This window comes from Mastacembelus armatus, chromosome 7 (assembly GCF_900324485.2).
Source record: "Mastacembelus armatus chromosome 7, fMasArm1.2, whole genome shotgun sequence".
Taxonomy (NCBI): Eukaryota; Metazoa; Chordata; class Actinopteri; order Synbranchiformes; family Mastacembelidae; genus Mastacembelus; species Mastacembelus armatus.
The window spans coordinates 446,718-473,468 of NC_046639.1; the positions used below are offsets into that span (position 1 = coordinate 446,718).

A 26,751-nucleotide genomic window follows, 5' to 3' on the forward strand; every position below is an offset into this window, starting at 1 on the left:
GAAATTTCAGAATAAAAGACTAAGTGGACTCATTCTTTATTTGCAGAATTAAAACAAAGTAGTTTCCAACAAGTGATAGCCAAGTGTGTTGCAGCAGAAGCAGCGTAATAAAAACTTAAAGGCACGATCCATAATCCCAGTGTAAAACCTGACAACAGGATTAGAGCCTGTTGTTGTTCTCAAACCAGTACACAAAGAAATCATGGTGAATAATAAAATATTATCATTATTATAAGTTATTCAACTTTTCTGTTGCTGCTGCAAGTAGAGTAATGTTTGCAAAGATTGACACAGCTGATCAAAATGACTGAGAGGCTCTAATATTTTCGCAATATAACACTTTAATATAAATTGGATTAGTGGATATCACTGTTGCCTCACAGCAAGAAGGTTCCTGGTTTGAAACCCATCTGGGACCTTTCTGTGTGGAGTCTGCATGTTCTCCCTGTGCTTGTGTGGGTTTTCTCCAGGTCCTCTGGTTTCCTCCCACAGTCCAAAAACATGTATGTCAGGTTGATTGGTGACTCTAAATTGCCCATAGGAGTGAGTGTGAGTGTGTGAGGTTGTTTGTCTCTATGTGGCCCTGTGATGGACTGGGGACCTGTCCAGGGTGGACCCCTGCCTTTCACCCAAAGAGAGCTGGGATAGGCTCCAGCAGATCCCTGGGACCCTGGTTAGGACTAAGGGGGTCTAGATGATGGATGGATGGTGTGTCAGTAAACACCTTTACCTTCACCACATGTAGCTGCAAAATAAATACTAATAAAATGTGGAGAAATAAAAAAGTACAAATTCAAACTGACTTTTAATGGATGTGGAGGGTTAGGAAACACCAAGTGGAGCAGAGCAGCCGAGTGAGAACTTTTTATTATTTATTTGTTTGTTTGTGTTGTCGTCCGGCAGGTGTCAGTGTCGCTGCGTGTGACGTCAACCCGGAACAAGGAAGTTGGACCCGCTGAGCTGCAGCTGCGACGTTAATGTTCGTCTCTGTTCGTTCTTCAGTTGTTACGACGTAAGTTGACGGGATTTCTAGCTGAGTCTGATCGAAGCTGTTTGGTCCTGACTCTGGGAAAATGTCTCTAAAAGTAACGTGGACGCTTGTTGCGGCTGCAGCGTCTCTGTTTGTGCGGGACGCGGCTCAGGCCAAGGTGAGTCCGGCTGCAGACACACGGTCTTTACAGAAGCCTCCAAATACTGGTCTCCTGCTCTGAACGGGGATGCCAGTGTTTTTATAGGGAGGGTCTGTAAATCATTAAGTTTCCATTTTGATTCATAATTAACCAATACACCCTGTTCACTTTGTGATGGACTAATCAATCAATCAATAATTAGAAATAACTGGGAAAGCGCCGAGAAAACGTTGAGCTCATAACAGCAAATAAATGAAATAAAACCGTTTGACCTTATGTGCTTCTCCTTTTATGTAAAATAGTGTCAGTTCAGCGTGTTTGCTCCTTTTAAACTGGAATAACTGGAACTTCGTGCTCAGAAAATAAGGAATGGTGCTCTGGGAAAAAGGGGATTAGACACATAGATAAGATAGACATAGATAAGATAGACACTGATAAGATAGATAGACAGATAAGATAGATAGACATAGATAAGATAGACACTAAGATAGATAGACATAGATAAGATAGACACTGATAAGATAGACATAGATAAGATAGATAGACACAGATAAGATAGACACAGATAAGATAGATAGACAGATAAGATAGACAGACACTGATAAGATAGACATAGATAAGATAGATAGACACTGATAAGATAGACATAGATAGATCAGTTGTGTCTAACATTTGGTTAAGTCTGAATCCACCTAATCTTTTGGCACAGAGCTTTGAGGACGTTCGCTGTAAGTGCATCTGCCCTCCGTACAGAAACATCACTGGACACATCTACAACAGAAACGTCTCTCAGAAGGACTGGTAAGACAAACCCTGTAGTTTGACTTTCAGTGCAGTGTAATTGTTGCTCCATTGTTTCGCTGTGTTCATGGTATGACTTCAAAACCTGTAGAAAAGCACAGTGTGACTTTTTGCTCCCTGCAGTAACTGCCTCCATGTAGTGGAGCCCATGCCGGTGCCCGGCCACGACGTCGAAGCGTACTGTCTGCTGTGTGAGTGCAAGTACGAGGAGCGGAGCAGCAATACCATCAAGGTATCGGTACTTTCCCAACAGACGGACTGTTTATGAAGGGAGCACTGTTGTTGGAGAGTGAAGCGGTGTTGCCTCACTTTGCTGTAGTCGTACGAAATGTTTGGTCTCCTGTCTGCTGCAGGTGACCATCATTATTTACCTGTCTGTCGTGGGTGCACTGCTGCTGTACATGCTGTTTCTGCTGCTGGTTGATCCTCTGATTCGCAAACATGACCCCTACACTCAGCCGCTGCACAATGAGGAGGACGCTGAGGTGGATATTCAAACAGACAATGTGGTTATACTTACACAGCACATGCAGAGTTTGCATTTGTTCTTATTTCAGTGAAGTCGTTGATTTTATTCATTCTTGGGGTTTTTTGTGTGTGTTTTCAAGGAGATGCGTCCGCAGGTGGACAGTGGGCAGGGCAGAGGGAACACGGTGCTGGAGCGGGTTGAGGGAGCACAGCAGCGCTGGAAGAAGCAGGTCCAGGAGCAGAGGAAAACTGTTTTTGACCGACACAAGATGCTCAGTTAAAGCCTACAGGTTTACAGCAGGTAACTTCCCTGGGCAGAGCGCTCTGACACTGTCACCAGCTGCACTACTGCTAGCCTTTCTGTCATTGCTGTGCACTGCACCTTCTGAGTTAGTATTCCCTCACTAAGAAACTTACAAACATGATGATTTTAACAAAATATTTAGTTATTTATATCTAAAAGATGAAACACAGTTGGATCATCATCAGATCATTTCAGCAATTTGCAATGCAACAGATCTGGGAAGTCTTGAAAACATAAGAATGTGTCCTGAGCCAGACTGTGAATAGCTCTACGCTTCTTCGTGATCATTTCTAAGCTGCTTGTAATCTGTGTAATGTTGAGCCAGTTATCTTTATGAAGTTACCTCACAGCAGGTAAGCTTTGTGTTCCTCCGCAATTTAGGGGTAGAAAGTGTACCCTGCCAAGCATTGCACATTTAGCACTAGTTGACCACTAGTTATTTATGTGAAAATATACCCATGTGTCACTGGACTTAATGACGTAAGCAGAAGATTGTACATTTGAGCTTTGACTTTCCTTACATGTACCTTTAGGATTGCCCCGATGCTGTACGTGCCTTTTTTCTTTTCCACTCCTTGTCTGGGGACGCCTGCATGTTCCACAAAATCTGTTCTAAGTAAATAATTTATCTGTAATTTAGCTTTAGACACATTTATTTCCTGTTTGCTGTAGAGTTTGATGGAACAGGCTTTAGCATGCTAATAAAGAACTGGAGAACAGGCATGTAACAGAGCTTTAGGGATGTGTTCAGCTGAATAAAATCATTGCCAATAGAGAATGAAATACGTTGCCCTGCTGATAATGTGGTTGTGTCTGTCAAACACAGGAAAGACACACAGAAAGAGTCACTTTACCTCATGTATTATTTTTCTGTAACGGTTTGATGGTTTGTTTTATCCCTGAAGTGTTTTCTGGTTGAATCACTGTTACCACAGTTTTGTAATTTATTTCCAGCCCATGTCAAATATTGCACTACTCCTGTCTGCACATTCAGCTTGATGTGAATAAAAAACACTTGGTTGAGAGCAAGATTGTTGTTCCTCCTTTCTGGACGTTCTGAGACTTGGTAGCTGGAATCGCCGCTGCTGTTTCTTGGCACCAGATGGTGACAGAGCACTTGATATGTTTGGCTTCTGCTTGCACCGTACTTCATCGTCACATTAATCCTCACATTTGGTCTCCAGCTGTTGGAAAATGTTCGACAGTTTCACATGATGGTTGTGTTGTCGGTTTGGAAAGTAATAAGCATTTTGATGCTGCCTCATTAATTTATTCCCTCAAGGCTCAAAGGTAGTTCAGTGTCTTAGCTTTAAATTGTGGACTGACGATGTGAACACGTGTTGCTTTTGTTTTACAATGTTCTGTCACGTGTATGAGCAGATCTGACCCTTAACATGACGTGCTGATTCATATATGTAGTGAGTTTTAGAAATGTCTAAGAGCAGCATGTCATAGTATGGAACATTTGTGTATTTTTGCTTTATCTTCTACACTGTGACCAGCATCAATAACTAGTTACACATACACCCCCATATGTCTGATCAGGTTAAATTGGTAAAATTATGTCTCGATAGATCTGAACTCTCCACTCTCCCAAAAATATTCTTATGTTGTGTTTTGATGATGGAGGTGCAGAGTGTTGTCAGCTGACCTGAGATCTGCTGACTGAAGGCCTGAGCTTATGAGTCTGATTATTCTCATGTAGTTGTATCTGCAGTTTTTCTTTTTCCATTTCTTTGTTTAAGCAGCTCAGTTTGTTTTGAAAGGGAGCGCAGGGTCTGTGGGCTGGTGATGATATTCTGCGAGACTTCCCACCAAACTGCGTCTCCCCCTTCTTTGTGTCCTTGTCTGCCACTTCTGCCCCACCCTACCCCTTAATCCCATCTACTCCCTTCTGCCACCTTCCACCAACCCCCTACTCTGTTAACCATCCCCAAGCATGGCCTGTCAGTGGTTCAAAGGCTAAATTTAAACTTCAGCAGGGCCAACTGCTCCTCCAGTCTCTCTGGGCTCCTGTTATTTTTCCCTGCTGAGGGGGCTTTTTCTGTCAGAGGCCCTCAGCCAGGGAGAGGACCTGTGGGTGAGGGACACGGAGTCAGAGGGAGAGGAGAAGAGGGGGAGAGAGAGCGGCAGGGAACGGCGGGTCTGGAACCCAGGGGCCCTCGCAGAAAGGAGTTATACTGTGCCTGGATTGGGATTATACAGTGAGAGTGCACGTTTCTCTGGGATTGGGAGCCCGTCTCGGGTGGAAGCATCAACATGGCGGCCAACGCGGAAGCGGCTAAGCCGATCATCATGAATGAAGAGGAGCTGAAGAGGAAGCAGAGGGAGAAGCTGAAGAAGCTACAGGCCACAGGGGGCAACCCTCGACCCCCAAGATCCCTCTTCCTCCTCACCCTCAAAAATCCTTTCCGCAAGGCCTGCATCAACATCGTAGAGTGGAAGTATCCTTTATCTCTCACACACACACGTTTACAGAATATATAAACAGCACACAGACAACGTATGATTGTTTGTGCTAAGGAAACATTTTCTGATCATTTAGGGTAATTGTCAGTGTCTAAGACACCCGAGGTGTTATACAGTTACGTATGGGCTATGAGTTTGAACGCTGACAGCTCTGATACAGAAACGATGTGTCTGCATAGCAGTGAGTTATCAGCTTTGTAGTTCACCTGTGATAAGCACAGCCAAGCCAAGTCTCTTTCAAAGCTGTATTAAGGCGACCCCTGAAGTGCTAAGACTTCTGTTATTCATCTGGTGGCTCCGTGTCAAACTCAAGCCTGTGGCTCATATTTTCACCTGAGAAGTTTCTTCAGCTTATCTGTGTCCGTGGCGAACAGAAGCCATTAATGAAACTGCCTGGCTCGCTCTCATTCTGCTTTACTGTGGAAACAGCTGCTGCCTCTGACACTAGAAGCATGAACACAAGGCGGGCTGCTGAGTGACGTTACGGTCCCTATAGTGGGTCCTTTGAGCCTGATGTCCATTCCTGGATGATACATCTTTTCCATCCAAAACAGAATGAGTTCATCATATTTACAGAATTTAAATAGCACATATTAACTTATAGATCCCAACAGGACAGAGGGAGAGAGAGAGCTCTAACAGGTGTCGGGCTGCCCATGGACCAACCACCGCAATAGGCATCACAGTGGACTCTGCACAGGAGCGTCAGATTTGCGGCGCAGCCTTCATCTGGATTTGTAGATATTTCCTGTTTTTCTCTGAAGTTAGCGACAGTTAAAGTCCATTTTCTACCTGGACAGAAACGAGCGGGATTATACGCTGATCAAGAAACTCTCAGTACTTTCTTGGCATCTCCTGCGCGCCCGTCGGCTCCCCAGCTCGAGCCGTCCAAAGTCCTGTTGGACCAGTTTGGTGGGACGAGGACCGGAATGATGCACAGAGAAATATTCTCCGAAAATATTTTTGGATTCTAAGGAGTTTATGGTGAGTTCGTCCTTTGTTTTAAATGTAACTAGAAACAATTAATCGCAAATTTTATAATTAACTTGTATCAGCTATAGAGGAATACAATTCTTATTTCTACAAAACAAAACATTAATTAGCATATTTATTTTTTAAATATATATTGCTTTTACCTTTATGTTTTTGTTTAATTTGAATATTTGCAATTAAAGTCAAATTATGTGTAACTGTGGTTGAACTGTGGTTGCTGTTCCTTCCAGATCTGCAAATAGGAGGCTTCCATCCAGAGACCATCCAGGCTGACAAGAGTCTGAAAACGGCACATTTTTAATGTGGACACTGGGATTAAATAGAAGAGGGTGGTCGTAAGATGGTTGCATCAGGAAAGGATCTGAGATGAACTGCTGTCAGCCACAGTCATGGCTTTAAGTGAGACATCCACATGAAGTGAAATCCTGTGCTTCGTAGTGGAAGAAGCTTGAAAGAAGATTTCTCTTTGAAAAATCTGCGACTAACGCGCCGTCCAACGAACAGTGCATCCACTCTCTGCTCAATGAGCTGAATTCTGGCACCAGCACACTTTCCAAGCTTCCCAGTGCCCGTCATGGTTTGTGTTTGATGCTGAAAATTGAACTGGAGGAGGGCAGGAGAAAAAAGAAAACCACATTTATCAGATAAATAATGTTTCTCATGGTGTGTCACCACGAATTTGAGATATCTGTGTTTACTTCACTGTGGTGTGTCAAATCTTTATCTTTCTGAACATATCGGCCTTAAAATATCTCATTCCTGGTCTCCTGGACATCACTGTTGTTTTTGAAGGATAATCTCATCCTGACCGTCTGCCATTGTGGGTTTTCTCTCACACTTGACCCACGGTTTACACCGACTCCTCGCCACATCCTTCTTTACCTTTCCATACCGTACTGTTCTCTGAGAGGCTTCATCCTGGCCGGCACTATTCCAGCCAAGGGGGAGGAGGACTTCCTGACGCTGGCCGCCTCGCGGCTCAGCCGCAGGAAACGTGTCATTGGAGCTGCTGTAGGTGTGGCCATGGTTCTAATACTTTTGGTGGCCATTCCTCTGCTGGTCCACACAACCAAAGGGGGAAACACTGGAAGTTCAGGGAGCCATTATGAAATGCTTGGAAGCTGCCGGATGGTATGTGACCCCTACACCACCTCCCAGCCAGGCCAGGAGCTGACCGCCGTGTCTCCACCGCCCCAGGATTACTCTGGGAAGAAGATAAAGTCTGGGCTTCGTGGGCCTCCAGGGATCCCTGGCCCTCCAGGAGCACGTGGACCCCCTGGAGAACCAGGCAAACCGGGGCCACAGGGCCCCCCAGGGCCAGGTCCCGGTGGCTACTCCCCCTCACTCTACACTCCAAAAATCGCCTTTTATGCAGGGCTACGCAAGCAGCACGAGGGGAGCGAAATACTGAAGTTTGATGACGTGGTGACCAATGTTGGAAACTACTATGAGCCCAGCACCGGCAAATTCACCTGCCCCCTGCCTGGCATCTACTTCTTCACCTACCATGTTCTAATGAGAGGCGGTGATGGGACCAGCATGTGGGCAGACCTGAAGAAGAATGGACTGGTTAGTGAAAGTGTGTTGTATGAGCATGCAGGAAAGTGTTTGGTGTGGATGTGTGTTTGGACGTGTGCACAACCTGGACCGTGCATGATTTGGTTGATCGCTGACCATCCTGTGTTGCCTCTGACACGCCGCCGCCTTTGCAGCATTGAGCTCTTCAGATTCAGAGCACATTCCACTTAGCAGGTGGCAACATGACAGCCAAAGAATGAAATGGCCATCTTTCTCCTCATTAAGGGGAATTCATGTTACAGTCTAAATCTCAGCTACAGATATTTGCATTCCCACATGTGCTGTGGCTAAATGACAAGTGGCAGAATGCAGCCACCGCCGTCAAAAGGAACAGTCTAATTAGTAAATATCACACACACAGCTCGATTATTGCCTAAGCAGAAGTGCAAAAGAGCACAGGAGAAATGTCTGTCAGATGCGGAGCCATCAGTTTACACCTCAGCTAAATAAATAATGAAAGTAAAATTGACAGTCCACTCGTCCTCTTCCTCATTCCCCAGACACTAATTAAGAACAGAGGGTGATGGGGGGGAAGAGGAGAAGTGAGGTGGGAAAAATCAGAGCGTTCCAAATTCAGAAAATGTTCCTCAGGTTGTTTTTACATACATTCAAAAACATTGCTCTCATTCTGCACAGGACTGTTCAAACACATGTTGCCTTAAATGGTTCATCCCCACAGCTGGACTAAATAAGGACCTAGGGTAGTTTATGTGGACTAAATAAGGACCTACGGTAGTTTATGTGGACTAAATAAGGACCTGCGGTAGTTTATGTGGACTAAATAAGGACCTGCGGTAGTTTATGTGAACTAAATAAGGACCTGCGGTAGTTTATGTGGACTAAATAAGGACCTGCGGTAGTTTATGTGGACTAAATAAGGACCTGCGGTAGTTTATGTGGACTAAATAAGGACCTACGGTAGTTTATGTGGACTAAATAAGGACCTGCGGTAGTTTATGTGGACTAAATAAGGACCTGCGGTAGTTTATGTGGACTAAATAAGGACCTGCGGTAGTTTATGTGGACTAAATAAGGACCTACGGTAGTTTATGTGAACTAAATAAGGACCTGCGGTAGTTTATGTGGACTAAATAAGGACCTACGGTAGTTTATGTGAACTAAATAAGGACCTGCGGTAGTTTATGTGGACTAAATAAGGACCTACGGTAGTTTATGTGGACTAAATAAGGACCTGCGGTAGTTTATGTGGACTAAATAAGGACCTGCGGTAGTTTATGTGGACTAAATAAGGACCTGCGGTAGTTTATGTGGACTAAATAAGGACCTGCGGTAGTTTATGTGAACTAAATAAGGACCTGCGGTAGTTTATGTGGACTAAATAAGGACCTACGGTAGTTTATGTGAACTAAATAAGGACCTGCGGTAGTTTATGTGGACTAAATAAGGACCTGCGGTAGTTTATGTGGACTAAATAAGGACCTGCGGTAGTTTATGTGGACTAAATAAGGACCTACGGTAGTTTATGTGAACTAAATAAGGACCTGCGGTAGTTTATGTGGACTAAATAAGGACCTGCGGTAGTTTATGTGGACTAAATAAGGACCTGCGGTAGTTTATGTGGACTAAATAAGGACCTACGGTAGTTTATGTGAACTAAATAAGGACCTACGGTAGTTTATGTGGACTAAATAAGGACCTACGGTAGTTTATGTGGACTAAATAAGGACCTGCGGTAGTTTATGTGGACTAAATAAGGACCTACAGTAGTTTATGTGAACTAAATAAGGACCTACGGTAGTTTATGTGGACTAAATAAGGACCTACGGTAGTTTATGTGGACTTTGGTGAGATGTAAAACTAAACGTTTAAATCATTCATCATTAACCATCTCATTTCACTGGATATGCATGAAACAATGGATGTGTGTTTAAGCCTCCTGTTTAATGTCCTGTGTTGTCATTCAAGTTATCATAGCCTGCTAAATAATTTACGCATCTTAGATTAGATCCCCAGAACACCCACTATACTTTCCTCTCCTAACCCTCCCCAGCTTGTTCATTGATTCTCCATTAATTATCTTTTCACTCAGCTCAATTATTTAACCTCACCCAGGCCCATCTGACACCCGTCACGTGCCTCCTTAAACAGTTTTGTTAAATGGAGGACTCACCTAACAGCAGAACTGCTGGCGGATGAAAATGGAGTGTAAATGCGATGCTGCCGAATGCCTGATCATGTTTGGAGTTATTGAGGCCCTGAGGCAGACGGCTGCTTTACCAGAGGGCAGTCAGTCGGTAGGGTTTACCAAATGCACACTATGTTTGACAGGTCGCACTCCTGACTGTCTGTTTTACTATAGCCGTAGGTTCTGAAGCTTTATTGTATTATTTGTCTGCCCACCAGGGTTTTCTAAATAAAAAAACAGGATTGCAGTAGCGACAAATTTGCCACTTTCGCTTTCCGACTGTGCTGTAACTTTTACACCCCTTCAGATAAGGAATTTGTTAGCTTGTGTTTGATAAGCAGTCAGGCCAAGAGGCTGAGGACAGATGAGGTGGGAATGAGTGAAACAAAAGACGTCCAAGCTGGAGACGGGGAAGGGAGACCAAAACAAGACAAGTGAGTTGATGGGAAGTTCATGGGTGGAGCAGAGGAAGATAGATGGCTTAATGGAGATGTGGAGACAGTGGGCTGGTAGATGAGGCATCAGGGAGGCTGCTGGCGAAGGCCGGAATGAGATCGGGCACGATGACCAATGGACACCCACTCAACGTGTCTCGACTTGAAACGTGATCAAGGTTGGCCGGAGAAAGAAAAGTGGTCCACAAACTGTGTTTATGCAAATACTGAGAGAGACTATTAGAGGCAGTTTAATAATTAACACTGAATAGCAACAGATGTTTTCTGGGAATATCTGATATATTATGTTGCCTGTGTATTTGCAAATGATGTTTTATTTGACACACTGCTTCAGCTGCTGGACACAAAGCCAGGACCCAAAAGGATGTGCTGACTGTGGCAGGGCTTCCATGGGATTCCTTAAGATCCAATATCTATTACTTTCACAAAATCCTCACTCCGTGAAGCCGATCTGCTCACACCTTAATCCAACTTTAACGAATCATTGCAGCATGACAGGGCTTCAGAGTCAGAGGATTTATGATTGGGGGCCAGGGGGGTTTGTCACATGTCAGGTGCTTCCATTTTTTGATGCAATGGCAACTGACTTATAGATCATTACATCCTGCTTTTGCTCAGCTGATCAACCCGTTAGAAACACAAAGGATGCTGTGTCAAACCTGATAACCCAGTTTGGATCTACATCATATCCCTATGGTACTTAATGATTTGATATTTATTTAGCCTTGCTCATAATAAATAGGTATTAATGTCATTTCTATTATAAACGTGTTTAATGACTCTAGTCCTAATTCGCTGTCAGGGGCCGATGTGTTTTATGCTACTTAATATTCCAGCTTGGTAGCAAATGTTATTAAGACAGTCTGTGCTAATGCTGGCATGCTTCATGCTGTAAAGGTGGTAATGCATCATGTGCACCTTCTCAACAGAACCTCTGCCTTTCCCCTCATTAAATAGCACGTGAGCCGTGCACCTGCTCATTCCTATTCCCACAGCGCTCACTGTATATCAATGTTCAAATCCTTAATACAATGTGCAGTATAGACAAATAGATACTTGCTCGACTCCCATTTCATCCTTCCCTTGTTTTCTCACCTGTCACAGAGTCTTTTAATAGCTCAGGTAAAGGTCACGTTATTTCACACTGTAGTGTTAAAATGTCATCACTTGCTGTAATGACCAGGACCTGTATTAACTTCACAGTACAGAGACACAGATCTGCTACAGTTGGAGTATAATTAGCTTTAGAGCGACGGGCAGGAAGGGGTTAGATACGTAGATGAATTTCTTCGACGAAGACAATTCTAATGTTGTCTTAGATCCATCCATACATTCTCTATGCTGCTTATCAAGGGGGTGCAGCAACTATTCCCAGCTGACGGTGGGGGAGCGGCGCGATACGCCCTGGATGAATCGTCGGCCTATCACCGGGCTGACACATAGAGACAAACAAGTGCTCACACCTATGGGTGTTTTAAAGAAACCAAACAACCTACTCCGCAGTTCTTTCACGTACCAGCAGAGAACATGCAAAGTCCACATAGCGGCCACAGGTCAAAGGAGGTTTCAAAACCCAGGACCTTCTCACTGTGAGGTGACAGGTCTAACCGCTGCACCCCTGCCTCATAAGAGGTCTAACTAAATCTAAATAAAATACCATAATGGGCGTCTGATAATCAGTCCCATTCATGCCATGCAGGTCTGTGCCAAATGGCAGGTCTAAGGGACGGCTCGGTGCTACAGTCGTTTGTTGCTATGTTATCCCTGGGCTCCCAGAGGAGAGGGAAAACCTATTCAATAAATATTCTATTTCCACAATGTCACCCTCCCCAACCCCCACCTTCCCCACTGCTGCGCGTCCCCAACTGTCCTGCCATGTGCTGGAGTCCCTTAGGTAAGTTTAACAGCGACTCTTCTATTGTCTCCGCTCTAAGAGGTCAGTATATCACAGTGAATGAATCCTGTCAGTTTTATTACCAGTGGAGCACGGCACCACGGATAAAAACAAGACCTCATATACCCCCACATCTCCCTGGTCTCACAAAATAGCCTTGCCTGATCAGTTCAGTTACTCCAGGCCCCCTCCCTGCCCCTTTTCTCAGCGCTCCCGCCCCTGGTTTTGTTTTTTACACTTCCTTTATTTGTCCATCCTTGACTGTATTCGGTGCTTTGGCTTCACGTGCAGAAACCATCGCTGCAGCTGCTCCCCACACCAAAACCACCAACCCTGCCTTGATGCTCCCCCCTCGCCCCCTCTGCTCCCAGGCATGTTTACAGGAGGCCCTTTAATGAAGGGGCTAGGCCAGAGACAGAGAGAGCCACAGGCAAACCCTGGGGGGTGAGGGGGGCTGCCTCATGGCTCACAACCCTTCTAGCTCCAGGATCAGCGCAGCTTGCTGCCTGGTTCACACGGATCAGTCTGTGTCATCCAGCCATATCCATCTTCTCTGTCGGCTTCCTGTCCTAATCCCACCTTGGCTCTCTCAGGCCTCTGTCTGGAATCTGCATTAACGGATGGCTTGTGTTGTTTCTTCATGCACAGGAACATCAGCTGAAGCGGCTTTGAATTCCTATAAAATACACTGGCAAATCAATCTCTATGCTGAGTTATTAATATTATTCAGCTGTACAGAATTTAACCAGACTAACCAAGGAATCTGTGACGGCCGGAGGGGGAAAGATCTCCAAAATAATGAGCAGGATGACATATGGCTGGTGTCGATAGGAAGTCACAGCATCATCGCTGTCAGAAGCCTCCAAAGATGCAAATGGAATATTGGCTGTCACTACACATGTCAAGCAGAACAACAATTTAACCTTTACAGCTGATGGTTCTTTGAGAACTGCCTAAAAAAGGGTGAATTACGTCCAGTTATAATTATATAATAACATAATATTATTTGGGAAGACAGGGTCACTGTGAATTTACTAAGAAACAGTGTTTGATTTAATAACAACATAAATTTGATATTATTTAAAATGTTTTAAATGATGTAAACATTCACAGCTATGTAGGTTATTATAAATATAACAACCTATTATTGTCATCAGTCAAGCAAATAGTTAAGTGAGCTATTTAATTGGTGATTATAATATAAGGTCTATATAGAAGACTGCCTTCAGTCTCTTTTCAGTCTACACTACAGTAAAGGTACAAAAGCTTTAGCCACAGGTGCCCTTGGTTACCTGAACATCAAGCACCCCTGTGGTCTGCACTATCTGCATTCAGATAAAACAAGGCAAATCTAATGAAACACTGGAACAATAGCGGCGGTTGGTTTTACTGTGCAGGCCCCAGGAGATCGACTTCTTTGATCCCTTAATCAATCTGGTTTAGAGTCGACTGGGACAAGCCTAACCACTAGTTGCCAACACGCCATATGTTGGGCACAGCACCAGGACCTGCATTTCATTTGCAGAGACCAACCTAAGCAACAGAACAAAACTGGGGTTGGCAGACAGAGAAAAATAAGTTCAGATGAGGGCTCAACGTATGGGTGTGGGGGGAGAAGAGCTTTTTTTTTTTTGGTACAATCATTCAGGCTCTGCTGCTCAGTGATTGGCTGTTTTCAAATTGATGCGTGCACTGTGGGGAGAAGGGCCCCGTGATGGGAATGACATGATAGTAGTTGAATTGCAGATCATATTCTGTGGCCGTCATGGAGATGTGCGTGGCTCGTCTGGCTGCTGACATAGATTGAGTGCTCCCACTGTGGATGGACACTGAGCCAGACATAAGGCCACTGATGGCTGACATATGTCTGATGATTGGAGCTGCTACATCAGAATTATTGATACATCCTATTTAGGAGGGTTTTAGCAAAGCTGCCTGTGCTGTACTTTTGGCATTTGTCAAAAACAATTAAACAATATTTAGACCTGAATCTGAAAGGACGCCACGACATGAATCATTTTGCAAACCTACGTATAAATACTACTTAAATACTACTGTTTATACTTTATATTTTAAAAACATGTTGTTTAGGAAAGTAGAATGAACAAATGGACAAATCTGTTTTCTTCTGCAACTGTAACTCAGTGTAGCTGTGTGTATTTAAATGTCCACAATGACTAAAGCCAATTAAATGTGTTAACAAACAAGCAAAGATCCACTGCTGCTGCATCAATAAGACTGAACTCACCCACAGCATGCAAATGTGAAATTGTCTAGCTTAGGCATAGCCACTCAATATCACGCATATTGAGCTGGCCCAGGATCATCGGCAACAGGTCAGTGGCTTAAGTGACTAGTGATGCGGTTTCTTGGCTGAACTAGTTTCCCCGTAGGCAACCTGTTGTCCCCCGTGAGGCTGCTTTTCTCCAACACAGAATCAGATCCCCGTCCTCTGATCCCCAGCCACAGCTGATCAATAAAAAGCGGAGTGTCTGCGTTTTTAGTCCACCTCTAGGGGTCACAGGTCACAGTCCCATCTGTTCATCCACCATGTCATACTCATGAGCGCCTCATTTGAAGACTGGTAATAACTCATTTGGACTGACAAAAATAAATCTGCGAACAGAAGACAATGCACCGTGGACGTTTTAAGGCCGGGGCTGTTAAATAATTGGCAGCATCGTTTGCGAGTTTCTATTCAGTTTCACACTCTTTCTAATTGTCAATGCATATGTCCTCTGTGGGTGACAGGTAAGAGCCAGCGCCATCGCTCAGGACGCTGATCAGAATTACGACTATGCCTCCAACAGTGTGATCCTGCATTTGGACGTGGGTGATGAGGTGTGTGTGCAGCTGGACGGAGGAAAGGTTCACGGAGGGAACACAAACAAGTACAGCACCTTCTCCGGCTTCCTCATCTACCCAGACTGAACCTGATTCTTTCTTGCTGAGAGAGGAGTCGTTAGAAGACCAACCTACACAAAGACACATTCACATTTACACAGACATGCATGCAATTTAACGAAAATGCATAGACATGCATACACAAAATGTGCACATATATATGTACAGACATCCTGTAATTCCAAAAGTGTAAAAAGGGGAGAAGGGAAATTAAGTTAAACGGTGTGATATTGAGCCTATGAATTTCAGCATATGTACATGGCTCTGAAACATCTACAGTATAATAATGTGTTCCATATTAACCAAGATCGTGAAAAGGAGAACAAAGGAATCACCACAGGTCTAAATGTTTTCAATGCAATATGGTGCTGAAGGTGCCATTAATCGGGATAAACGCACAGCTAATGTATTCCTGTCGAACAATATTTACAGTTTAAAGGAAAATCCCATGTAGGCTCTCCATGTTAACGACCTACACCAGTCGAAATCAAAGATAAATCACTATTGTGACGGAGCCTGGACTGGGACAGCTGCCCTTCCTTTCCTGTCATCCTGACACCGAATGTCACACGGTAAAATAAAAACATTAACATGAGGGGACACATAACATTTTATGAATGAAACTGTGCGTGGTGGAGTTTTAATTTCCAAGTGCATTATTGGCCGTATGGCGTGTATGTGTGTGTGGGTACGTCAGCATGCATGTGTGGACATACTGATAGATACTTTAAGGTAGTTGGGCAGAGAGAAGGTGACAGCTGCAGTGTTTTACACACACTAAATGTTGTACATTGCATTACAGACATGTTACTATAACTACACTGCCATATCTTGTTAGTACTTTATTTTTGAGAGACTGTCAAAGTATAATTATATGTATAAAGAGTAATCCTGAGATGGGCTCTCTGGTATGTTGAATAGGTTGAGTTCACAATATTGCTATTAAAATATATATATATACCCAACTTGTCTGTGTTCTCATGTTTTGTCACGGCGAAGGTCAGGGCTGAATAAAGGTATGAACATTCATCAACTATAAACACATGGAGACCCTTGTCCAGTTTTATTTGCAGTGACCAGTGACAGAGGAGAATCGGAGATGACATGGACTGTGCAGAGATCGAAGCCTGCTACGACATGGATTTCCAATATGTCTTAAGACACTGTCTAAGCCACAGACATTAATGCTGCAATATTGATTTCGGTTTACAAAATCCAACCGATGTATATATTTTCATTATAACAATATAACAGTAACTTTCCTTTGCTTTTTGGGTTTGAACCAAATCAAATGTTGGAAAGCCACTAACAAAAACACAGCCAGGAAACCTTCCTTAATATTGGTACATTTCTTATATTATATGACTACCCTAAATGGAATTACAAGATTGAAATGTGTAAACACATTTCTTTTTCTTCACACACACATCCTGTCCCTAAGTTAATCTGTATTTCAAATACATACATTACTATAACAAAGAGCCAAAACTTAATCACTTCTGATATATCCAAGATGCTTTAAAAAAAAAATTTAGTTAAAATGGTCAGTTGCAGACCAAATTTTGACTAGTTGCCTTGACTCAATCATTTTTTTTTTTTTTTTTTTTGCATGTGTTGTGTTTTTGAATCTTAAAGGTAACTTCTTTGTTTAAAGGAGATAATTTGTGACCAGGCTGATTGAGTGACCTGCAAGCCCTACTTCCTTACACCTGGTGTGAAACAAATGAGACTGTATATTGAGACTGTGGTTATCACTGCATATGACACACTAAGATGGAAAACTACGATCATGCTCAGACAAACTTAACGTCTTAATGCGCGCCATAAGAACAGTCTGTTAGACTTTCCTTACCATGTGTTTTTTTTTTTTTTTAAACATTTCATATTATTAAATGGTCCATAGTTCAAAACGCCATCTCAACAGAAAGAGACATCATCTTTATGTCAAAGAGAACGACTAATACTTCTTATGTTGCTGGCAAAAAGGAAAATATCTAATTAGAGTAGAGAACTGATGGCATTCTAGACTTAAAAGGATTTGGTCAATCTGTAGTGCCTGAGCTGAGAAAGAGGGATGCAGCCCAGCCGTGCCTGGGTCCAGCCCCCGGCTCTCTCTCCTGGCCAATTCCAGTTGAAAGTTAATTGGACCGGGTGAGGTCTGAGACAGGCTGCGCTGAGGCCCATTAGTGATTCCCCTGCTGAATGCAGAGCCATGAGGATCACAGACTCACAAATAGGAGGATTAAAATAATCAATAGCCTTGACTTCCATCGAGAACACACACACGGAGTAATTAGTGGACAACCTATTCAGCAGTGGACTATGACACCTTCCTGGACCTTACCACACACACACACACACACACACAACAGCAGCACCTAATGAGGGGAAATGGCTGTGGCTGCTTGTGAGGAAATTGTGGAAAAGGTCAGAAAAGCAACAAAAAAGCCTTCAGTGGCTCATACTGTAGTGTTCTCTAACGAAATTATTTCTGTAAATGTACAGCCATATCACAAAAATCAAAATCAAATTTTAGTTCGACATTTCCTACAATATTTGCACCCGAGAGTATAAATATATAAATATCCTAAACTGGGACAGTAATACACACTGGGTGAAAACAGTCGACATTCATGACACTGTTTAAAGATCTTCAACTGGTTCAAAAACACACAAGGAGCAAGCTCTTCCTTTTGCACTGTACATATATTGACAGTGTATTTTCACATGACTGACTGCAGGGGCAACACTGACCTCTTGTGTCAACGGAGCGCCTGCACGACCACATCAATACACCGAAACATCCATCAAGACACAGCAGCAACAAACCTTCAACCTTATTCTCCTGAATCTAACAAATTCACTCAGAGGAAAATACATTTTCAGGGAAAGTATTTATTTAAAAGCAGCAACATAACGGGGGAGAACTCAAAGTATGAAAACCCAGCTCAAAAGTTTCTTTCTACAGCATAACAATATGGCTTTAGACACTGGTTTACCGCACATCAAAAGGAGCATGGTCATCAATCAATCAATCAATCAAAGCATGACTTAGCCAATGCTACAGTATGTTGCTGACAGTATTGTGTGTGTATATATATATATATATTAATATTGCATCCAACTTTGATGCAGTAGAATCAATATACAGTGTATCACTATCAATTTATGTTTTCTCCAGTGCTGCATCTTGTATTGTTTTTGCAAACAATGCTAGCACATACTGTTGAATGCATACAAGTTGGTCACATAGGTGAATGGAACTGGCAGCAACAGCCAAGATCATGTGTTTTTTTTATAGGGAATGTAAAGGCACTTCTTAAATTAATGTGGAAAGCTAATCCATGAAAATGGCTGGGGAGACTTTAGAAGCTAGCTACAAAAAGATGCTATATATGACAAGGGTAAAAAAAAACAAAAAACATGGGATCCTCTTTGTCTTCACCCGCTCATGACCATCCTGACCAGTTCTGTGAAGGAGACACGAGAAAGAAATGTGAATTTCATGGCATAGGTCTTTGCCGAGATCTACTCCAACTACAGCATGTGGAGCTAATCCACCACCCTCCTCAGTCAGTCTTGATGAGCCTGGGTGGGAGATGCTGCATTTGGAGGCAGATCCCCCTTTTCTGCTCACCCAGAGGAAAGAAAGATTGAAGTGGGTACTGAGAGAAACAGGAGGTAATCATCTCCATCTCCTATTCAGCTAAAGCATTTGGCCATGTCTATGATCCAAGAAGAGCTGGTTAGAGAAGCCATCCTCGCTTTGTGCTTTCTTCTAGTTGAGAAGCAAAGGAAAGGGGAGAAGATCAAGGGAGATACAGTCCAGTCAGAGCGGCCAGCTACAATTCAGCTTCCATCAGTACAACAATCAGCATAAAAGCAACTTGTTGCAATTCTCTGGTTAGTAGAAAAAGGGACTGGTCCACTATCCCCAAGCTGGTGGCTATAAACAAATGTAAAACATATCTGTAACTGACACATGTTACTCAGCACGTAAGATAAGAGCAGCACCTCTGACACCAGCTGAAGAAAAGGACTATTTTAAAAGCTTCAATGACATGCAAATGAGATTATAAGAGCGGCCTTGTGACCACAACACCAATCAGCCCAAATGACTTGACAGTGGCCACCAGGCTTTCCCTGAATGAGACCAGTCTCTTCCCTGTGTGTCCACCATATCCCCTTAGAAACTGAGGGGAGCTCCAGACACATGCAGAGGGGCAGGTTGCAGCCAGGGGCCAAGACAGAGGGCTGCAGGAGAGAGAGAGACAGAACAGCAGGAGACTACATTTGGGTCAAAGCCTGAATACTAAAGATGAGAGGGACCACCAGGCTTACCCACAGGCACCTACAGGTCAAAGCTACTTTGAAACAGCATATTGCTGCTGTTTGCCAATATGACGAGCACAACTACAGCTGATTAGTGCTAGGGTGTCCTGGTAGGGGCAGATTATATGACTAAAAGCAGGAAAGCCTGGAGGTGCCACTTCATGGTATACCCAATGCCCGTACCGGCCCTCAGCCTGACATGATGTGACGAACAAATACTGTGGAGGAAGAACAGTTAACACGCCGTCAGAAGTTGACACTTACACAGAGTCTTTCAAAACAATCAAGCGTTTTGAAAAGAACACATTAGACAGCAGCCATTAACACGAATAGAAACCCACCACACCAAAATCAATTCAAACACAGCGACTTTAGGTAAGTAGGACTTACTGAAGACTGAACATATGCATTTACAGAAACTTAATCGATGTTTTTCCATAAATGTCTCTTGGCAAATACACAATTCACAGAAACAATGCTACAGATAACTGAGGCTTTGTTATCACATTGCCAAGACCACATGTGAAGGTTACGCTGAACAGCTGGCAGGTTTATAGCAATGTCATCAGCGTAATTGGAGGTAGCATCCTTCCTGTTTAATTTATTTTGATCTCACCTTCATAATTGATGCAGCCATTTGCATCTTCATGACCTGCCAACAGCGCCTCCACTTCCTCCTCTGTCATTTTCTCACCTGAATATGGAACAAACATTTGAGTACCTCAGTATTTTTTAAGCATAGGGATTTACACTTTCACAAAACAGAGCAGTACATGACAGAAAAGTTCATGTTACAAGTGAAAATAACGATTACTAGATGTGTGAGCACCATCAGCACCAGTCTTTCTACCCAACCATCTATTATTAGGTAAGTGGGATAAAAATACAACTTGCCTAGCGTGGTCAGGACGTGACGTAGCTCTGCTCCCATTACTGTGCCGTTGCCCTCCTTGTCAAAGACACGCAGCCCCTCCACAAAATCCTCCATGGAGCCCTGATCTTTATTCTTAGCAATGGCCTGGAACATGGGCAGGAACTGCTCAAAATCTAGCATCTTGGTGTTCATCTCTGCAAAAAGAAAAAACAAGATGAGGTAAGTTTCAGCGTCCGAGCGGCCAGACATTTTTTCCCTAAGAGAATGTTAATTTAACGATTTTCATTAAAGATATATGATGTAAGTTAACTGTTTTGCTCTCACCCTCAGCCTTGGGGTTGCCCAGGACCTTGAGCACCTCAGCATTGACAGGGTTCTGTCCCAGGGCCCGCATGACGTCCCCGCACTGGCTGAAGCAGATCTTCCCATCTCCTGTCCGGTCGAACAGCAGGAATGCCTCCTTAAACTCTGAAGGATACAGAGACATCAGACAAATTAGAAAAGGAGTAATAATTATTACAGAAGCAAAGCAATAAGCAGACAAATGGAGGTATTACAAAGAAAGGAAGTGAACTGGGAACAGACAAACAGAAAAGTGAGACAGACTTAAAATGAGAACAAACTAAAGCACAAACTGACAACTAATTATGATTAGAGATGTTTTTCTGCAGGTAAGCTAAACTTGAAGAGAACAGACTGGGCACACAACACAATGACAAGCCTGCCTGGGTTTCCTATGCCACTCTAGGCAAGATAATTCTAGCCAGGAAAACACTTAATCTCCATCTTCTGCTGCTGACACTGCCATTACCCTCTAACTTCTTCTGTTCAGCAATTGTGTGTTTTTACTACAATTTAACCACTAGGTGAAACAACTTCAAACTGACACTACATGTTAGGTCACTCCTGCTGTTTGAACATGCCAACATTTATGGAATAAGGTTCCATAAATAAAACATTAAATCTGTCTAAATTACAAGGAAATCTAGAAATAAACATGCAGGACCTAGTTTTTTTTTATTAGAGCACCAGAACAGACACTGAAATAAGTTAGGACTAAAATAAGACATAGCTGAGAAGGTCCTAAATGCTCTAGAGCTAAAAGAGAAAAACTAATTTCTGACACCAGTAACAGATAAAAGCTTCAATTTAAGCTCTTCACCTAAAACGAACATACATTTCTTATTTCTTGGTAAACACAAACGTAATTATTTAACTAAACCAAGAAATATGACAAACTACCATAAACTTCATGTCAAACTTCTGTCATCTCTAATAACACGTTGCTCATTTCTATGGTTAGTGAACAAAATATTATTTTTGTAGTTCAGACTGTTTATGTTATTAGCAACAGATCTAGCATCCACATTAACAAGTATTGAGCACTTTTGTTGTTGCTCAACTGGAGTCACGTAGGCCTAATCAACTGTCAGCATGATGCTATCTTGATATTGATCACAGAGTTAATAAATGCTGCTTTAATCTAACATCAGGCTCTAGTTAAGCCCAACAGTCAAACAAAAAGTTGAGATCAAATCCAGCAACCAAGAAGACATGGAGCTGGATTACACAATATGCAGGCTCTTCTTAATGTTATGGAACAGCCCACTTTCCAGCAGAGCTCAGGCAGTGTTGTGGAGATTTTCCTGTTCTGAGGAATGTGTCTCTTTCCGTCTGGGGTGTGAGCACTTTTCCCAACACCATATTTGGTATTAGAGGAGTGGAGGAAAATGGGAGGAGAGTGGGGTTAACTACAGCCTAGTATGTCAACGATCATTAAACAAAACAGCTCTAGGACAAAAACCATCCACCACTGTATCCAGCACCAAAAAAGGGCACACTGGTGGAGATGGGCCGCTTTGGAGACAACAGGCAAAGTTTAATACAAGGTGACATAACTGGAGACAGGTCCTGTGTAATAGAATAAGGCTCATGAGAACAGATGTTTGGCTTTACATTTACTGCTAATGCATGATTGGCCACATACAAAACACTGCAACACGGAGTCAAAGCTGTTAAGTATTATAACAGTAATGCAGAACGACAGGTTTTGACTCATTAAAAACAGTGCCAGGCAACTTTCATTGACATTTAAAACTAATCTGGCTGATCCAAAACCAACATGCAGATCACACCCTCAACACTTCGAGATAACCATCAGTTTTGGTGCTAAGGCGGCCCCTTTTCGCTGACTTACCATGGATCTGATCCAGGTTAAATTCAATCTGGAAAGGACAAGCAGTTGCAATTGGAAAGTGATGAAACAGTTACAGAAATAAAGGAGGAAAACCTGGTCTGAAACTAGGACTCTGACAGGCGGCACAGAGCAGGATGATAGTGGAGATACAGGGCAAAGTGTCATCAGAAAGAAAGCATGCACACCAAGCGGGGTCTGGACAATATCAAACACAAACTTAAAACTCACCAGCGATTTGGTCTTCTGAGAAGTCAGACTGTTCAAAGAGAAATTAAGCTAGGTGAAAATGGTTCCGCTTGCTGCCACAAGCTAGCTCGGGTTAACTTTAAAGGCCTCTGAACGTATTTTTCAGTTAGCTAGACTTACCCAGATTGGACATTCACTAACTATAACACAGTAAGCAGTGATTTATATGCACGTAGCTAGTTTGGCGACAACAAGAAGCTTATAAAGTGACTGTTAACTTTGTCTATCGCACAAGCTAGCGTTAGCTCCTCAAAAGTTGCACTTCCGCTAACGCTGAGCGAGCCAGCGCAGATATTCCAACTAATTTAGCATCTCTGAGGCGCTACAGCATTTTTCACAACAAGGGCAGTCAAAGCTGCCGACACAAGAAGCCTGGTAATGCTAGTTAAGTCGAGCGGAAGAGAAAAACCCACCATGGCTGCGCTGCTGAGGTGTGTCCGAGTCGTCAGCGAACGAAAGAATGTGACCGCGCGCTGCGCCGAACGGGCGACTAAGCCTCTGCGTCGTGACGTCACAGGACGTACTGCGAGCAGCCACGCTCCATATATAGAAACGAAGCTGTAGGTAGGGTTATTGGTTTATGGCTGAGGTGAAATGGTCATGCAACTAATAAATTAAAGGAAACTTCTCAATTTAAAAGCTGAATTTAAGACAAGCCTGATGTTTAGTCTGTGAAGATCCTCCATTTAAAGGAAACAGGACACTGTTTGAAGACTTCATATTTTGGACAGAGAACAAAGATGGTTTGGGACAGGGGTCAGAGAAGCTATCTGTGTCCAAGTAGAAAAATCCTCCCTCAACAGGGGTGGAGGCTCAGACATAACCTGTCTTCAATCTACCAGGCTGCTCTTTGATCTGTTCCCAGGAAATTAAGGAACACATCAAATGTCTTCCAGGGGGGACACCCTCCGCAGTCAGCTGGTGAATCAGAGGGGTCACATGAGTCCACTATTAGATCCTAACCCCCCTCCCCTGAGCTCACTTCTATTTGTTCACCTAAAGAGACTATTCAGACCAGGTGTGAAGTGAAACCAACACAGGTGTGTGGGTCTAACAGCTCTCACCTGGTTTACATAGCTCACCTAATGAGCCTATGGGACTAGAGGTGGAGTGAAAACCTGAAGGATAAATTAGAGTTTCCCTATCAGCTTTCTCTCAGACTGATGAAGCTGCTTGGATGAGGAGTAAAACGTTTCGACCTAAAGTTGCCAAGACTCAACCTCTAGACTGCTGTTTAGTCTGCCCTTCCATTAATGATTTAAGGATTTATAAACTTAAAATCCCCCTCCATTCAAAAATATATCAGTTAAGTTATGGCTCTTGGGTATTTGACATTCATCGTGCAGAATGATGCATGTATAGATTCTCATATATTAGGCTACTGTTGCAACAAATTCCCAAATTGTAGTCTATGGATGCAGCATTTCTCAAATATGTATTTGGATTTATGAATGTGCCAAGGCAAATGTGTATTTAGAATTCCTGTACTGAGATTTGTGAATATGTAAAAGAAACTGTAAATGTGTTGGAACATTAGTAAATGAGAATACAGTTTGCAAATGTGTGAAAATATCTGCAAATATTCAGCACCTGTCCTTTTATTTTGAGTCAAGACTGTTAGCATGTAGCCTCAAGAGCCGAAAAACAGATAACTCTTAATGCCACCTTGGCTTTCAATTGTTTGTGTACAAATCTACAACTGTAAGTGCACATTTACAGCTTAATGTACGTATTTAGATTTTATTTTACAGATTCACAAATGTCACTGATCTGAATCCACATTTACAGGCTCTTGGATATTTGTCCCTTTGTAGTCTGTGTTTGACCCAACTTGGATAAATTCATACATGATTGCAGGGAATGACTTTGCTGGACTTTGCATCGGGGACAGGACTGTTTGGCCATGCAGGAATGATGGATTACTTTAAGTAGTGAGATCATGGACTGATGCCACATCTTTTAACAGCTTGGATGAAGGAGAGTCTTTGCCCAGCAGGAGCTTTGGCCTCCTGTCATGTCTGTGATTCCACTGTGAACAGAGCTGGTGTGTCTTAACGTGGCCCACATATCTTCACAGGATAAATGGGACAGTCTCACACCATAAACTCATGCAGCACACACAGTGTAACACTTACAGTTCTCAAGGACAAGAGCTGAAGCACCAATAAAGCTAAATCACATTAGTGTAAAATCTAATGTAGGCATTGACAGTTTGAGCTGGAATAGTCAGGAAATATGAAAAGTTAGAGGGGCACAGATGTGTCCTTGTCTGGTTAACATTTCTATATTTAATGATATGTTACATTTATTATTAGATTATTATTTTAAGATTATTTAAGTGTTTCACAGAGTTGAACAAATGGGACTAATGACTTATATATCAGACTTAGATATTTTATTAAGTGCAAAAAATTACTGTTTAATATCCCATATATGTGCATACATATTGAGAATGGATCCCTCAAATACTGTCATTGTCATTTGAGGAAAGTATTTTACAGTTAAAATAAAATCTAACTACAATTTTTACACAGCATCCACTCTGTTGCGAAATGCTACTATACAGAGGAACAGCAGCCAGATTTGCAGGAAAAAGCCTCTTTTACCCTAAGGAGGCCACTGATGGACTGATAGCCTCATTCTTAGTGCCCCATTTCTTTGCATTCTCTCATTCCAGATTGATGCTGACAGGTTATTCTGTCTAATCCATGTCAGTATCATATAAAACCACTTTGCAAATAATCAGCATATGAAGTTTCATGCTATCAATTGACCTGCGACAACAGATCACTGTGTTAGAATACTAAACACTATATTAGCCATGAAATGAGATCGGTTATTTTCAGTAGTCCAAATTTATTAATGCCCTACATTAGGTTTATCACAAAAATTATTTTGCAGTAACCACACTCACCTCCAAAGTACTGGGATCAAATGGTGAATCTGAGGGACGCAGCATCCTAGGCTTCTGCTCCGGAGCTGGTTTTGGAGCTGCAGGAGCTGCAGGCAGGCAGGGGTAAGGAGGGCCCAGTCTGGGTTGGGTCACTGGTGAAGGAGACTTCTTAATGGAAGGTTCTCTTTTAGGAGCCATTCCTAATGTCCTGGACAGACAAACCGTGGGTCTAAATCTCTGAACCAGCTGCCCAGTGCGGTTGCTGAGAGGAAAAATCGAGAAATGAAAAAAAGTGTGTCAGTTGTGTGTATCCTTTAGAGGGATGGGGGTCGATGATGCTGATGATGAGGCAAAGATGGATGTATGAAACGGTATGTGAGTGAATTTGTGAGACAAAGCGTAGCAGGAGTGAAAGTGAAAGAAAGAACCAGGCTTAGCTGAACTCCAGGCACTTTTATACTTTTATATGGGTCAGAAATGTGTGTGTGTGGTGGTGGTGGTGGTGGTGGGTGTGTGTGTGTGTGTGTGTGTGTGTGTGTGTGTGTGTGCGTGTGGTGAGGGGGGGGGGCAGCAAGCAGCAATGAGCAGAAGTTTTGTGTCCAGCCCTGACATCAGTCACTTTAGTTTGTGGTGATATCACCAATGCTTCATGCAGATGATAATAGGTGGTTTAGTTTGGTCTGAGGGAGTAATTACATGTTCAATTTGCCCGTTTCCTGCTGTTTCTGACACAGATGCCCAGAAACAGAGCAGCAGATAGACACAGCATCAGATAAATAACAGGCAATGAGTAGCCTGTGATATAAATTGTGCATAAAATAGATGATACAACTGATTGCATCATACTGATTATCATAATTCGATCTGATGCTTTTCAGATGTTACAGGTAAATAAATACATCGATTCAAGTCGGTTACTGCACTTTATATTTGTTCATGCTACTTTCACTGCAGGGGCAAATATTAGCCTGTTTGTTAACACTGGTCGAGGCAGGTGCGGTCCAAACTGAACCTGGTTCTGCTGGAGGTTGTTTCTTCCGTTAAAGGGAGTTTTTCCTCTCCACTGT

The 26,751-nt window shown here is 42.9% G+C and overlaps 3 protein-coding genes across 5 annotated transcripts; 2 read left to right on the forward strand and 1 right to left on the reverse strand.

Moving 5' to 3' along the window:
- Positions 1-931: 931 nt before the first annotated feature.
- On the forward strand, positions 932-3,734 carry tmem9 (transmembrane protein 9). Of its 2 annotated transcripts, none has more exons than XM_026333107.2 (5): positions 932-1,148; positions 1,840-1,931; positions 2,055-2,163; positions 2,285-2,437; positions 2,540-3,734. In XM_026333107.2, the coding sequence occupies exons 1-5, from the start codon at positions 1,074-1,076 to the stop codon at positions 2,678-2,680; spliced, it is 570 nt and encodes a 189-aa protein (XP_026188892.1). In that variant the 5' UTR covers positions 932-1,073; the 3' UTR covers positions 2,681-3,734. The 2 variants fall into 2 exon arrangements, with proteins under 2 accessions (XP_026188892.1, XP_026188893.1); XM_026333108.2 differs by having other exon boundaries at positions 2,285-2,416.
- Positions 3,735-7,158: 3,424 nt separating this feature from the next.
- On the forward strand, positions 7,159-15,169 carry c1ql4a (complement component 1, q subcomponent-like 4). Its single transcript, XM_026332983.1, has 2 exons — positions 7,159-7,734; positions 14,990-15,169. The coding sequence occupies exons 1-2, from the start codon at positions 7,189-7,191 to the stop codon at positions 15,167-15,169; spliced, it is 726 nt and encodes a 241-aa protein (XP_026188768.1). The 5' UTR covers positions 7,159-7,188.
- A 2,848-nt stretch (positions 15,170-18,017) lies between these two features.
- Positions 18,018-25,882, reverse strand: zgc:153867 (myosin light polypeptide 6). Of its 2 annotated transcripts, XM_026332079.1 has the most exons (7): positions 23,205-23,294; positions 22,774-22,801; positions 20,673-20,816; positions 20,369-20,542; positions 20,091-20,168; positions 19,658-19,692; positions 18,018-18,612 (listed from the first exon to the last, which is right to left on the reverse strand). In XM_026332079.1, exons 1-6 carry the CDS (start codon positions 23,205-23,207, stop codon positions 19,664-19,666), a joined length of 456 nt encoding a protein of 151 aa, XP_026187864.1. In that variant the 5' UTR covers positions 23,208-23,294; the 3' UTR covers positions 18,018-18,612; positions 19,658-19,663. The 2 variants fall into 2 exon arrangements, with proteins under 2 accessions (XP_026187864.1, XP_026187863.1); XM_026332078.1 differs by lacking the exons at positions 19,658-19,692; positions 23,205-23,294 and adding an exon at positions 25,706-25,882.
- Positions 25,883-26,751: the final 869 nt, after the last annotated feature.